This window comes from Hemicordylus capensis, chromosome 4, assembly GCF_027244095.1.
Source record: "Hemicordylus capensis ecotype Gifberg chromosome 4, rHemCap1.1.pri, whole genome shotgun sequence".
Lineage (NCBI taxonomy): Eukaryota > Metazoa > Chordata > Lepidosauria > Squamata > Cordylidae > Hemicordylus > Hemicordylus capensis.
In genome coordinates, this window is record NC_069660.1 from 182,655,178 (window position 1) to 182,669,837 (window position 14,660).

At 41.0% G+C, this 14,660-nt stretch overlaps 1 protein-coding gene across 6 annotated transcripts in view; it reads left to right on the forward strand.

The window, feature by feature from the left end:
- SLC12A7 (solute carrier family 12 member 7) overlaps window positions 1-14,660 on the forward strand; it is a 204,045-nt gene that overhangs the window by 77,931 nt on the left and 111,454 nt on the right. For all 6 annotated transcript variants that reach the window (XM_053245259.1, XM_053245255.1, XM_053245256.1 and 3 more), the window contains exons 2-5: window positions 6,213-6,307; window positions 9,760-9,882; window positions 10,752-10,898; window positions 13,636-13,690. In XM_053245259.1, coding sequence (XP_053101234.1) covers window positions 6,213-6,307; window positions 9,760-9,882; window positions 10,752-10,898; window positions 13,636-13,690 — 420 coding nt within the window. The remainder of the gene's footprint in view (window positions 1-6,212; window positions 6,308-9,759; window positions 9,883-10,751; window positions 10,899-13,635; window positions 13,691-14,660) is intronic.

Sequence of the window (14,660 nt, forward strand, 5' to 3'; positions counted from 1 at the left end):
GCAAGCTCTAGTAATGAAAATCAAGGAGCACAGTGGAAAAATGGGACTAAATGTAAAGAAGATTAAACTAATGATAATGGTTACAGCAACCAGGCTGAGAATTGATAATGAAGACATTGAAGAGGTGCATAGCTTCTGCCTTTTAGGATTGACCATCAACAGTAAAGGATCCAGCAGTCAAGAAATATACCACAGACTAGGACTTGATAGGGTTGCAATCAAGGCTTTGGAAAGGATATTTAGAAGCCCTCTAAGGCATGTGCGTGTACGCACGCTCACACGTTTTTGTTGTCCCCTCTGTTAATTTTAGATCCCACTCAGGTTTAATCAGGAAAGCTCCATACTGAATATACGTGTATTCACATTGCCTTAATACTGCCACTAAGAACAAAATTCATTCCACACATAGATGCAAAAATCAGAGAGAACACTGCTGTCCACCATGACAGTCAGTCACTTACAGTTCAGACCTCATCAATTTATATGTAAAGTTGGGGCTTTTTACTTACTTAGAGGTAAATAAGTAATCCATAACTTAGTTAACTATGGAGTTCTTATGATGTTACTCCGAAAGGAATCTGAGCCTGAAACCATAACTCTCTGTGAGCCATCCAAAAGGATAGTAATCCAGTTAAGGTCTGGCTGGAGCCCTCTTTTGTTCTCAGAGAAGCCACGTGATAGGCTGGATTCAGGAACTGTAATCTACTTTATTTTTGCTTTTCACACCTATCCCTGATACCATCTTTGCCTGTTCAATGTCAGACGTACAGAGCTGTAATAAGAGGTGAAGTTCTCTGCAGATTTCAGTGCTGCAACGACTAAGATGATGTTTCTGCCTTGTGCCAAAGACTTCTATGTACTGCAGTTTAAGTTAAATGCAATGCTCTGGTTATGCTAGTGCATACATAATGTGCTAGTTAAGTACATACTGTATTCTTTTTAATTAACAAGGCATGATTAACCTAAAGAAGAGAAGGTTGTGATTCTTACAAAATGTTTATGTAGAAGAGTGTCATAAGAAGCATGAAGTCAAATTGTACTGTGTTTGCTGAAGGTCTAACAAGATTTTACAGCCTTAAGTCAAGTTGAGAATGAATATAAACATGGACCGACAACGAGACGAAGCTCTGGTGTAGGAGCCCCCTGGTGGCCAGGGAACAAGGTCCTGCTAGTGGCTCCCCTGTAAATACTGATCGCAGGTGCAAGCGCACGCCCAAGCCACACTCCCTGAGTTGATGTTAAACAGAGTGTGGTCAGTACTGGGGGACGGGGCCACTCAGCCTTTGTGGAGTTTCCCCAGTCAGCAGTTCGTTGAATCACTGACTGGGAACTCCTTTCTCTGCCTGCTTGTGAGGAGGCAGAGAAAGGAGCTCCCTGCCATTGATTCAGTGAACTGCTGACTGGGGAAACTCCACAAGGGCTGAGTGGCCCTGTACACCAGTACTGACCACATCCCCTTTGCCTGATGTTGACACTGGGGTGTGGTCACTACCCAGAGAGGGTGTTTTCGGACCCTCTACCAATCCTCACAAGTCAGCATTTCATTGGCTGGCTTGGCTCCCCCCTCCCACTGCCTTTCTAGGAGTGAAGGAGGGAAAGAAGTCCCAGCCAGTGTTTCGATAAAATACTGGCTGAGGAGAAGAGGGGCACACCTTGAGCTCCCAGCCAGTGGGCACTTCGTTCATTCACCATCTGGGGGCAGGGGGGTCTTGGCCCAGGGACTGTTGTTCTCCCATGCTCCATTGCCCCACGCCCCTGCACTGGTGCTGTTAATGCGTTGATGCTGTGATAGAGGGGTGATTATCACCATCTCTCCTTCACTCTGAAACCCATTGTACCTCCTGAAATATATCTCTGAGGGCTGTGCAACCCTCAGGGACATATTTTGGGGAGGCATGGGGGACTTCAGAGGAAAGGGAACATCAGAGAAATTCTTCTCTCCTCTGTAGCACCATTGCAGCTTTTCTGAATGAGCTCTCGCTTTGTCTGGATGTCAGCCACAATGTTTTGTTTTCCTAGTTTGAAAGATTGTCTTTAAAGAAAAAAATGTGCAGTAAATCCAGAGGGAATTATTTAGATGGACTTATTTGAATGTTAGAAGCAGGATTAGTGATACATCATTCATGCCTCATTCCAGCCATAACATTTTATTATTCTAAATTTAAATAAAAAGTCAACCCAAAGTGCACAAATTATCATGACCAGCTTGTGGTAGGGTAAAGGTCCCTATCACTTTATCACATAAATAAGTACTGCATAAAATTTATTCAGACAAAACACTGAACATTAGGTCAGGGACTGAGAATTGGAGTGAGCTATTTTCTGAGGCTGTTGAACTGCAGTCTTCATGTTGTAAGAGACTTCTTAAATTCTTTCAAGTTTAGAAAACTTCAGTATGATCTGAGTCCTATCAGAACAGGAAAGTCAGAAAGAACAAGTTGTTCTAGCAAGAACTAATCAAACCTACTTTCCTTTCACTGTCTCTACAACTGGACTAAATTTGGTTCAAATCAAGGTCCACAAGTTAGATTTCTTGCACCTAAAATGTTCATGCACCCACCATCTTGGAGCGGGGTGGATGACATCATTACAAACTACACCATTGATGTTTCCCTGTGTGTCACTCACTACAACTATATCAAATTTGGTTCAAATTGGTTAGACAGTCCTCAAGTTAGTGCACTAGCTCCTCAAAAGTTCATACGTCCACCATCTTGGATCAGGGTAGATGACATCACCACAAACTACACCATTGGGACATCTCTATGTATTCATAGAACTGTAGGAAATTTGGTTCAAATCAGTTAGACTGTCCACAGATTAGTGCACTTGTGCCTCAAAAGTTTTCGCATCTGCCATCTTGAATTGGTATGGATGACATCATTACAAACCACGCCGGTGAGGTGTCCCTGTGTGTCACTCACTGAAACTGTACCTAATTTGGTTTAAATTGGTTAGACAGACCACAAATTAGCCCACTTGCACCTCAGATGTTCATGTGGCCACCATCTTGGAGTGGGTGACAACACCATACACCACGCCATTTGGGCATCCCTATGTGTCCCTGCAGCTGTAGCAAGTTTGGTTCAAATCGGTTAAGCGGTTCACAAGTTAGCCCACTTGTGCCTCAAAGGTTTTCGTGTCTGCCATCTTGGTAATGCTTTGAAGCATTACTCATATAACCCGTTTCAGCAAACTTGTCAAAGTCTTGTTTGATTTTATTGCTTCATAAAACTACAAAAATGTATGCAATAGTATTAACTGAGGCTGTTTTCTGTGTTAATAGGAGGCTTAAAACTGCTTTTAATCTACCCCCCCCCCGTCCTTTATCTGCAATCTGGTTGTTGAGATTGGTTCCTCTGAAAATCCTTGTATGATCTTTTATTGATCATACAATGTTTACTTATTTTTACTTTGACTGTTTAACTTGATAGTGGTAAATCTCCTTGAGCTTGTTGAAAAGGTGGGATATACATATTTTAGGTAATTTCTAAAAAATGATTGAAATATATTTATTTCATTCTTTGCCATATCTAAAGTGTTGGAAATTAAATAAAGTCTTTTACACCTTGATCAAACAAAAGCATGTTTCCCTAGGTCTCACCATACATGCTTAGTGGGTCCATTTGGTTAGTTGTGTTGCAAGTCGTGCAGGCCTGTGCTACCACATGGCCTTTTAACAAAAAGTGGGTCAGATGAGAGAGAGACCTTTTCATCACAACTTGTTTTGCGATGCTGAAATAGAAAGATTATGTTTTCCTTTGGCTGCCCTTTTTGTTCTATTCCTCTGAGCAGAATGCTGCTTCTCGCATTACTGCATCATCACAGCCAGACTCCACACAACTGGGATTGCTGGGTGGGTGAGTGCTTCTAGGGCAGAATATGTTTCATATGGACTTGAGCAGTTACATTTCCAATTTTAAAAAACTGCTCATTGCCTGAGTACCACCATATCCCTTGGTTTCTGTGAATGTTCCACTTAGTTATGACTAAGTCTCATTCAGCCATTAAGTCCAAAATATGTTTGGAGGGCCCTTGAAGGATGACCTCATGATGACCCTCAACCCTCTCTCTAAAACTTTGGAAGGGCTCACACCCTTGCTGACATTAAGCCCTAGTCCTATTGAAATTAATGGAATTTACTTGTGACAACGTTCACTTGCCTCATTGATTTCAATAATGCTTCATCATGACTAACTATCTTTGGATACAACCCTTTGAGTCTTTCCACAATTTGGTAAGGGGTCAGTGAAGACCTACAAAGTTTCTGCTGCCTTCAACAGAGGTATTCAAAAGCTAATCAGTGTTGCTGCTCTGTGGAGCATTTTGAATAGGATTGCAGCAATGATGCTGGTGGAAGTAAAGTAGAACTGTAACAGAGCTAATTCTTTCCCATTATTCCAAGGGAAATATGAAAATCTCAGTTTTACAAAGTAGCCTGTGCCTAACGTGAGATAACCAGTCCAAGCTCTGGACTCCATAGACCCTCCCTGACCTTGAACTCCTGATGGTTTATCTCAATGACTTGTAGAGCTTAAATACAGAGCATCTTGTAGAGCTTGAATGCAGAGTAGAATGAGAGTATATTAATCCCAAAAGTACTAGATGTCTATACCATATTCTATATGAACAGTTTCATATTACACACACAGTTGAGGAAAAATGTGCAATTTCTTGTGAACACTGCACTTAAAATGTGTATGAAGTAATTTGCAGAACAGTCTACACTCTTGCAGCTTGTTATTTTTGTGTACACTTAATATCTCCAGTGAACTTGCTGTATATGAATGCTAGTGTTTTTCTGCAGTGGAGTATGAGATAGCATACTGCTGAGTGTCGGAAGCAAAATTGTGGATATGTTTGGCCTTCCATGGAGAATTTTGGGTCATGAGCACAGTTTTTAGCCATCCACTCTAGGGATGTGCACGAACCAGTTTGGAGGCCATTCTAGAGGCCTCCAAACCAGTCCGGGGACGGGCGGTTCGGGTTCGGACAGATTGAGGTGGGGGGTTTACTTGCCCCTCCCGCTGCTTTCCACCTTTGGCGCCGTATTCTCTGTAACAATGGGGCGGCAGGATACCTCCCTGCCGCCCCTTTCCCTGCTTGACTGCGTGCCGGCTGCTCAGCTCCTGTAGCAATCGCAGCGGCAGGATACCTCCCTGCCGCCCCATTCCTTGCTTGGCTTGGATGGGTGCCATTTTATTCCCTCGAACTCTAAGCCTGGTACTATCTTGGGGGATGGGAGACCAGTTATGCAGCTCCCCCCTGCAGCCCAGTCAGCATCTCCAAACTCTCCGGTGCAGACAGAACAGCCAGAAATTGTTCCAGTTCTTCCTCCACCGACAGGCTCTGCACCTGCAACAGCAGTGTCTGTGAGTAATGTGGATCGGGGGAGTAATGACAGAAACAATCGCCCTTTATCAGATGTTACATTCAAGTGGCTCAGGGAGTTTATTGCTAAAGAGTTCCACACCTTCGTCCCTTCCCTTCACTCGGTACCCCTTCCTCCCCGCTCCTAGCAGGAGAGCCATCCTAAAAGACCCAGAGCCCCTTCCAAGCCCTTTTTGTCCTTCTCTCTCAACTGCTCAGCTCCTGTAGCAATCGGGGCGGCAGGATACCTCCCTGCCGCCCCTTTTCTTGCTTGACTGCAAAAGGCTTTTTGCGTGCGCGCGCATTCAAAAGGCTTCTTAAAGCCTTTTGCAGTCCAGCAAGGAAAGGGGCGGCAGGGAGGTATCCTGCCGCCCCATTGTTACAGAGAATACGGCACCAAAGGTGGAAAGCGGCGGGAGGGATAAGTAACCCCCCCCCGCCCTTAATGGAACCCCCCACCCCAGTGCCAGACCGCAGCTCCGCGGTTCCATGCACACCCCTAATCCACTCAACTCCTTCCTTCTCTAGCTGATTGGTCTTCAGGGAAAAGCAGTCAAGTAGAAATGTTGTTTGTTCACACAACTTTTTAATACCCTTCTGAGTGATATTAAAAAGTTAATACCCGTGTATGTGTGTGTGTGTGTGAGCTCGCATACACTTTAAAGTCTTGTAGATTCCCTAAACTTCATCCAGTTACCTAGAGGAGTCAGCAAACTAAGACTAGCACAGACCTATCACATATGGGAAGATGGAAATAATGACCTTTTTAATGTATTTGTAGGCATTATTAAATGCTCTAATATCTCTGCTTATACATGGTTTTGTTTATTGTTCCATGTTAGGTGATGGGATTCCAAGGGAAAGTAGCCCATTTATCAATAATGCTGGGATGGAGAGAGGAAACATCTATGAAGGGAAAAACATGGCTCTTTTTGAGGTAATTTTAATAATTGTTTCCACAAATCCTTTATTACATATAGTATTTGAAGTGGAATATTGATGTACTTTTACAGTTGTTTGCTTGAAATCTATTGTATAAGGCCAGTGGCCCCCCAAATTTTTATTGGACTTGGTAGCCAACTATTATTTTCTGTTAGCCAGCTGTGAAGTCCAATCCACGATGATACTGCAACAGTAATATATGCATGTATCAAAACAGACATCATTTTAATCAGGCTGAATCCATATTAATAACTCAGGCATTATCTAGGGTATTGAACTTATGACATGATTTTTAACTTTAAATCTGTGATTAATTCCATGATTTTTGGCAGGGGTTTTTCTTTCAAACTTTTGTGTGGTTTCCCCCCACTCTCCCTGCAAATGTGCAAGTTTTTATACAATGTTCAATTATTATACACCATTCATATTTTCTGATACAAAGTCCAAAGTGTAAGGGAACTATGGATTTTGATAAGTAAGGAGCCTATTCTATCTATCTATCTATCTATCTATCTATCTATCTATCTATCTATCTATCTATCATATTTGTACACTGCCCCAAACTTTCATCTCTGGGCGGTTAACAATAGCATAAAACAAGTTAAAAACATATACAAAAAACATAAAACAATTTAACAATTTAAAAATAAACCAGAGATTAAAACCTAAAAAAACTAGGAAGCTGAGAAAGCTTGGGCGAAAGTATGGGTTTTCAGGTGTTTTTTGAAAATTCCACAATCTCGGGGCAGCAACCGAGAAGGCCCGTCTCCGTGTAGCCACCAAACGAGTTGGCAGTAACTGGAGATGGACCTCCTCAGATGACCTCAATGGGTGGTGGGGCTCGTAGTGAAGAAGACGCTCTTTTAGATACTGAGGGCCTAAGCTGTTTAGGGCTTTATAAGTTATAACTAGCACTTTGTATTTTGTCCGGAAACCTATTGGCAGCCAGTGTAGCTCCATCAGTAAAGGAGTAACGTGGTGTCTCCGAGATGACCCAGAGACCAACCTGGTTGTTGCATTCTGAACCAACTAAAGTTTCCGGACTATGTACAAAGGCAGCCCCACATAGAGCGCATTACAGAAGTCAAGTCTGGAGGTTACCAACAGATGTACCACTGTTTTGAGGTCCTTGATCTTGAGAAACGGGCGCAGCTGGCGTATCAGCCGAAGCTGATAGAAAGCACCCCTGGCCACCACCTCAACCTGAGAAACCAGGGAGAGGTGTGAATCCAGAAGTACTCCCAGACTGCGAACCTGTTCCTTTTGGGGAAGTGCGACCCCATCTAGAACAGGTAGATCAAAATCGTCTCTAGAGTTCTGACTCTGCACAATAAGTACCTCCGTCTTATCTGGATTCAGCATCAGGAGGTTTCTCCCTCATCCCACCCATTACTGCTTCCAGGCAGGCATTTGGGGAGGATATGCCAGCTCCTGAAGAAGTTGACATGGAGTAGTAAATCTGGGTGTCATCAGTGTACTGGTAACACCCAGCTCCAAATCCCCTGATGATCTCTCCCAGTGGTTTCATGTAGATTTTAAAAAGGCATTGGAGAGAGTATGGAGCCTAGAGGGACACCATACTTAAGCTCCGATTTTGAAGAGCAATGATCTCCAATCGACACCATCTGGAATCTGTCCGAGAGGTAGGAGCAGAACCACTGTAAAACAGTGCCTCCTACCCCCAATACCCTCAGACGTTCCAGGAGGATACTATGGTCGATAGTATCGAAAGCCACCAAGAGATCCAAAAGGACCAACAGAGTCACACTTCCTCTGTCAATTCCCAATTGGAGATTTTAATTCCCTGCCCAAGACATTTTATTACAGAAGTGAAAGAAGAATAGCAGATTTTTCCAAGAACAAGGAGTCCTGTGGCACCTTTAAACAACTTTTTATGTCATTAGTTTTCATATAGAATCTACATCTCAGATGCAGTTTTTCAGGCTTGATTACTTGAAACTCTCTGTCCATTTGGAAATACTTCTCTGGGGTTCATTTTTTAATCAGAATTAATGATGAAGCCAGATTTTTGGCATGCAAGGTCCTTCATTTAGGGCATTCAAAATGGTGAGTATGGATTTGCTTCCTCTTTCAACAGCTTGCATGGCAACTGATATAATACAGCTGATATAATACATTGGCCAGTAAAAGCAGATACCATTTTGCTCTTAATGCCTGGACAGAAAATCCATAATTTGGCAAGAAGATACAGAGCTAATTTATTTGGATTGTTAACTGTTTAACACTTCCATAAATTCAAGTAGTTTTATTTTATAATAATAATGATGATGATGATGATGATGATGATGATGATGATGATGATGATGATGATGATGGTAAAATTCAGCCATCCCAGGTTTTTGGGAAGGACTCGATGTCTGGATAAAACAAACCAGTTAATAACACCTATCTGACTGTGTAAACAACAAAACAAAAACAACAATAATAAAGACCCTGTTCAAAAGAAAGAACATCTGTTGTGTTTCAGTTCTAAAACATCCCAAGTTCCAGCTGTTGTTCTCTACAAACTTTGACTCCTCACCATATTCTTTTAGATACATTGAACATTTTGCTTAACAAAGATTCCTCAGCCAATCTGCATTTATAGTAAAAAGTTAAATGATGTTAAAAGAAACCATTTTACCATTTCAAAATGCTTTCTCTATTTGCTTAAAACTTTACACTGAGCTAGCAGCCAGTTGAGACTCAAAGAAAGGGTAATCCATGATTAAACTAGGGTTTAGCATGACTAGCAGAAACCTCAAGTTTGCTCCCTCCTCCACTACTCATGAGAAAGGGAGAAATGTGCTGCTTCCTATCCTGGTTTAACCAAACCTGGATTTGTCATTATGCATGAACCTGGTAAATTCCAGCTTCTTCTCATCATAGTTTAACATGTCATTGGCTGACACCCTCACTAAATATACTTGGGGAAGTCCCATTGATGTTAGACATGCCAGTATATTAAAATATAATGCCAGCCTGTATATTAAACTGAATCCTGCTTTGGGAAGGGATTGTTTACAATTTGGGGTGGGAGAAGGGTTTCCTTAATGAGTGCATTTTTAGAACTTTGTATAATACTCAAGTAAATATGTTATGGGTCTTTAAATATAATTCAACTTCAGTCACACCAACTCGCACACACGGCCATTAGCTTAAAATAGCTTGGATTTGTTCATTTAGCAATTATTATGTAGTAAAATTGATGCGTGGGGAAATCCTGGTAAAAATAGAAATTAGAATTGAGTTTTATTTTGAAAAAACAATTAAAAAATTTGATTCCCCCCCCCCAAAAAAGGTCAAAAGAATCCTTGTTATTTTATCTAGTTTGTTCTAGCTGATTTTATCTTTAAAATACTATTATTTCTATATGCTTGTTATAAAAATATGCTCTTATGCACTGGTCTCTAATGTTTGTTAATATGTGTTTCAAAACCCCAACAGGAAGAAATGGATAGCAACCCCATGGTATCATCTCTACTTAACAAACTAGCCAACTATACCAATGTTACCCAGGGAGTGGTAGAACATGAAGAAGATGAAGATAGCAAACGCAAAGAAATTAAGGTACAAATGCAAAAACATGTTTGCAAATTAATTATTTTCGTTGTGACATTTAGATATATACCTTTGAAATGGAGAGGTTGACAGTAAACAAAAAGGTGAAAACAGGTGATAAATTTTATTGGCCCTATTTCTCATATTGTAGCATGTTACATCCAGTTCTTTTTAAGGAGAAATTTAAAATGTTGCTGGTTATCAGCACTATAGAAAGCAAGCTTACTCCTAAGAAGAATGAATTTGAAGACCAGAGTACACTCTTGACTTTCTTTTCCTTTCCACCCGCTTCCCACAGGCTGGAAAGAGTGTCACAGTGTATAGGGCTAGAAGCAGCAGCTACATTATTCAATCAGTCAGTCTTTATTATGGTCTTTGATGAGCATAAAACTACATTATTAATTCAATCCTATTTTCACCCGGGGTAAAGCATTGCCGCCAAGAGGGGAAGGAACAGGTGCTGCCGCTTAGTTGTATATCAGGGCTATTGTAGCTTGTGGTTGGCAAGTGGCTAATAGCATCTCTGATATACTCATTTGTCTGAGGGCTTGCTAGTCAAGACCACTTGAGCCACAGATGCTACTACAGACTCTTTAAATTGTTGGTCCCTGTTCAGTAAGTCTTGAAATTACCCCTTAAAGTCATAGGAAATTTAAAAGGGAATTTTTAGGTCAACAACACTTGTATTCAGTGGTATTTCTTTAACACTGGTGGCAACAGAGAAAGGACTAGACAATATCCAAAGTCAATGATCACATCCACTGTCAGAATTTCTCAGCTTTTCTGCTGGAGGATATTTTTTTTGTGGTCTCTTGCCTTTCATATACTTTGATTAGAAAAGTTTATCTTTGCCGACTCTTAAATTTTGTGTGTTTTAGGCTCCACGTATGGGCACTTTCATTGGTGTGTACTTGCCCTGCCTACAGAACATTTTAGGAGTCATCCTGTTCCTGCGATTGACGTGGATTGTGGGAACAGCAGGAGTTCTTGAATCTTTCATCATTGTATTTATGTGCTGTGCTGGTGTAAGTACAATTTACATGTTAATTGATGTTTATCCAAATCCTGTTCTGTGTTCTAGTAACTTTCCATTCCCTCCCCATAACTTTCCTTGAGTAGCTGGGAAGAAGCTATTTTTACCAAGCAAGACCAGTGGCAAGACTGGCAGCGGAACTGTCTTTATGTACCTATCTTTCCTTTGCTGCAGCATTACTGACATCCTAAAGTAACATTAATCAGCATGCAGGAAAGCCATCACCTTACTTCTTAGAGGCAAAATAATAGGATTTTCTGACCACTTTATCGGGGCAAAGGTTTAATAGGTATTTGGAGCCACTTTGTGCTTCCCCCCCCCTTTTTTTTCCTTTTTTTTTTTTGCACCTATACATTTTCTTTAAATTTGGGAGGGTTCAGTGTTCTCCCTAATTTTTTTCATCTGTGTGCAGAATGAGTTTTGTTCTTGGTAGCAGTATCAAGGCAGTGTGTGTGCACGTGCATTCAGAGTGGAATCTTCCTGATCCAACCTGAGCAGGATCTAAAAGTTACTGAGCGGACATCAGTAAATGTGTGAGCGCATACACATGGGCACGCCTTAGAGAGAACACTGGGAGGGTCACCTAATTTCTTTTCCATCCTTCCAATATAGCAAAATAGCTGTTGACCTATTATTTCCTTCATACTATATATCTTGTTTCCTAGAACAACACCTTTTTTTTAATGCTAGGTGCTTTTCTAATGAGCCCTTCCCTGAGTTCAAAAATATTGTTAAACCCAAGTATAAACTACTCTGGTCCAAAATGAAAAACTACTCTGTAGCCATTCATTTTAAAGGAAGGCTTAAAGAATCAAAAAAATGTTTTGCCCAGGGTTTCAATCAATCGTTATTATATTGCATGTCTGCTCAATGTTCTTTGTACCTTTTGTACCCATGTGTTGTTGTTATACTTAAACTGTTTGTTTAGTATTAGATTAGCATTATGTTAGTATTATTTAGTTTTTCTTCCTTTCTCTGGTCTGTGATCGAAATAAAGATTCACTCATTCATATTCTCCAAACTGAAAACATCAAAATGTAGAGCATAACGTTTTCCCAGTTAATTCTTGTTTAATATGTATGAGGCTCCTGTAATAGCCCTGGGTCTACTTGACATTAAATATATTAGGGTATGTAATCCATATTAACCCTGTTAACTGTTGTTATATTAAGATCATTAACTCTTTGATGTTTTCTGTCTTTTCATTTTTGAAGTGACACTGTGAAAGAGAAACTCTAATTCTTAGGGGAGGTAATTAATCTGGGGGTCATAAATAGGATATGAAGTCAAATGGGGCCCTTACCTAACAGCTGATTGGCATGGCCACCAATTTGGACAGTTTCCCTTGCATTTGTTTCCAACTGTTCTCACTTTAAATAGCAGCATCATTTCCTAACAACTCATCAAGTGAGATATTGTTTCCGATGGTCAGAGCCAACAGACGTGAGCTCTATTCTTTGTAGTGATTTTGGCTAAAGACTGCAAATGCTACAGCCTAGTGGCTTTGATCCACACCTGGCTTTCTTCCATCTTCCAGTATGATTCCATAGCAAGCGATACGACTAATACAGCCCACCAGTACTTCCTGACCTTGAAATGTCACCTTGGTAGAGTTGGTCAAGCATTTATGTATTTGAATATATGGGTTTGGCTTTGATTTATTGGTAGTCCAACTATAAACACACATAACCACCCAGAGATGCAACTTTTGGGTGGTACAGAAATGTTTTAAATAAATAAATAATAAATATAACTGCCCCATTTTTTTTGAGTCAGGACATGTAAAATGAAGTAGTTTGTCTTATATTCCTTACATACTGTGAGATTTTTTTTAAAAAAAGAAATACAATTTCCTTCTTACAGGCTGATTACAAAAGTTTGCTATAAGTTTTGTACAACAAACAGTGGTTTGTACTCCTGCAGCTAAATGTTCCTCGCATACGATTAAACAGTTACAGGTAGCTCTTTTATATATAAAGATAGGGGCTAGCATTCACAGCAGGACTCATGCAATGGCGCAGACGTAAGCTATTTTCCCCACCCCTCTTCCTCAGGATAGCCACAACTTCGCAAGGCCTTTAAAACACTTCTGGGAAGCAGCACAGCACTCCTTGCCATTGTTTCCAGTGAAAAGGAGTGCTGCACTGCTGTCCAGACGTAGGTTAAAGGCATTGTGCAGCAGCCCCATTACTACACCATTGGGTTGCCTTGGAAGTTGTGCAGCAATCCCAGAGCATCCTTAGTGTCAACAGGGGACCGTGCATCATGTTGCACAGTGTAAGCAGCACTGTACAAGGGAATGCCCACTGTTTTAAGTAGTTGCACAACTGTGCTCGTATGCAATATCACTGGGGCTGGCTTCCATGTGCACAGCAGTGCCAGCTGATCAGGAAGGCCAGCATTGTCTCGTGCTTCATGTGGGCCAGTGTCTCCATCAAGAACCTTGATTCGGTCCACTTGCAGAAGCATGCTTCTTGACCTATGAAGCAACGTTGAGAAGATGCTGCTGATATCACACTTGGGAGATGTTGTTTTATAGTCCTCTGTGATCTGGCCAGGTACTTTCACATGCATAAGATATCTGCTTGTTGGTAAAAATCAAACATTGGCCTTGTCATAGAATGGGCCTGGATATGTGCCAAGTTCCTTATCCAATTAGAGTGGCTGCCAATTAATCACATGTTCTTACATTTGATAGTAACATTTTTCAATATCACTTGTTTTTGCAGACCATGCTTACTGCAATATCAATGAGCGCAATAGCAACAAATGGCGTCGTTCCAGGTAATTACAAATTTTGCTTATATGCTGTATATTTAAAGCACTTTATAAATGATCACTGAATAATACTGAAATATCTGTCATTATGATGTCATTAGTTATGTATATGGTATTTGAAGGTATTAATGTTTTATGTATTTTATCTATTTTATTGTTGTTGTTTCCCTTCTTTTTCTTGTATTTATGCTGGCCTTGGGCCAAAATAAACAAAAACAAACAAAAACATTATGATGGGGTGGGGGTGAAGTAAATAGGAAGCAAGATGCAGAAATATATTGCCTTCTGCTCTGGGAGGTGACACATGCTGGATCAGACAAAAGGTTCATCTAGTCCAGCATTCTGTTTCTCACAGTGGCTGACCAGATGCTTTGAGAAGCCCAGAAGCAGGGCATGTCTCCTGCTTCTGCTTCCCAGATATTCAGAGGCATATCACCTCTAAACCTGGAGATAGCATACAGCTATTATGACTAGCACCAAGGAAGGGAAATACTATTTCCATTTATGCTGGTATATATCTTTAAGCCTTCATTGCTAAAATAAGTTGAGCATGCTGGGATAGGAAAGGCTACACAAAGGACAAGAGGATGCCACTTTCCTTAGTGCCTATAATGTCGCCCCTGCCAGACAAGTTGGAGGTATGAACATGCAAGTGTGATGGCCTTCCCTCTGCTTTTCTTGTAGTGGTGGCAGAAGCATTATAGTTAACAGAGCCCAGCTGCACCATGGGTTAAGCAAAGAGGGAGGGTTTTTCACCATCTCTTTCCATGCAACAGTGGACAGCCAGTTAGAGATATGCACCCCTTGTGTACACTGTCAGAATTAGTGTTAGCGTGTCTGTTAAAGGGCAGGTGGACTTATTCTAGAAGCCCACCATGTACAAAGAGAAGATATCAGAAAGTTCTGCTCTGTGTTTGTATACGTAATGCTTTTTCTCAAAACCAAAAAGGAAGTGGGGGTTCTATAGCATTCTACT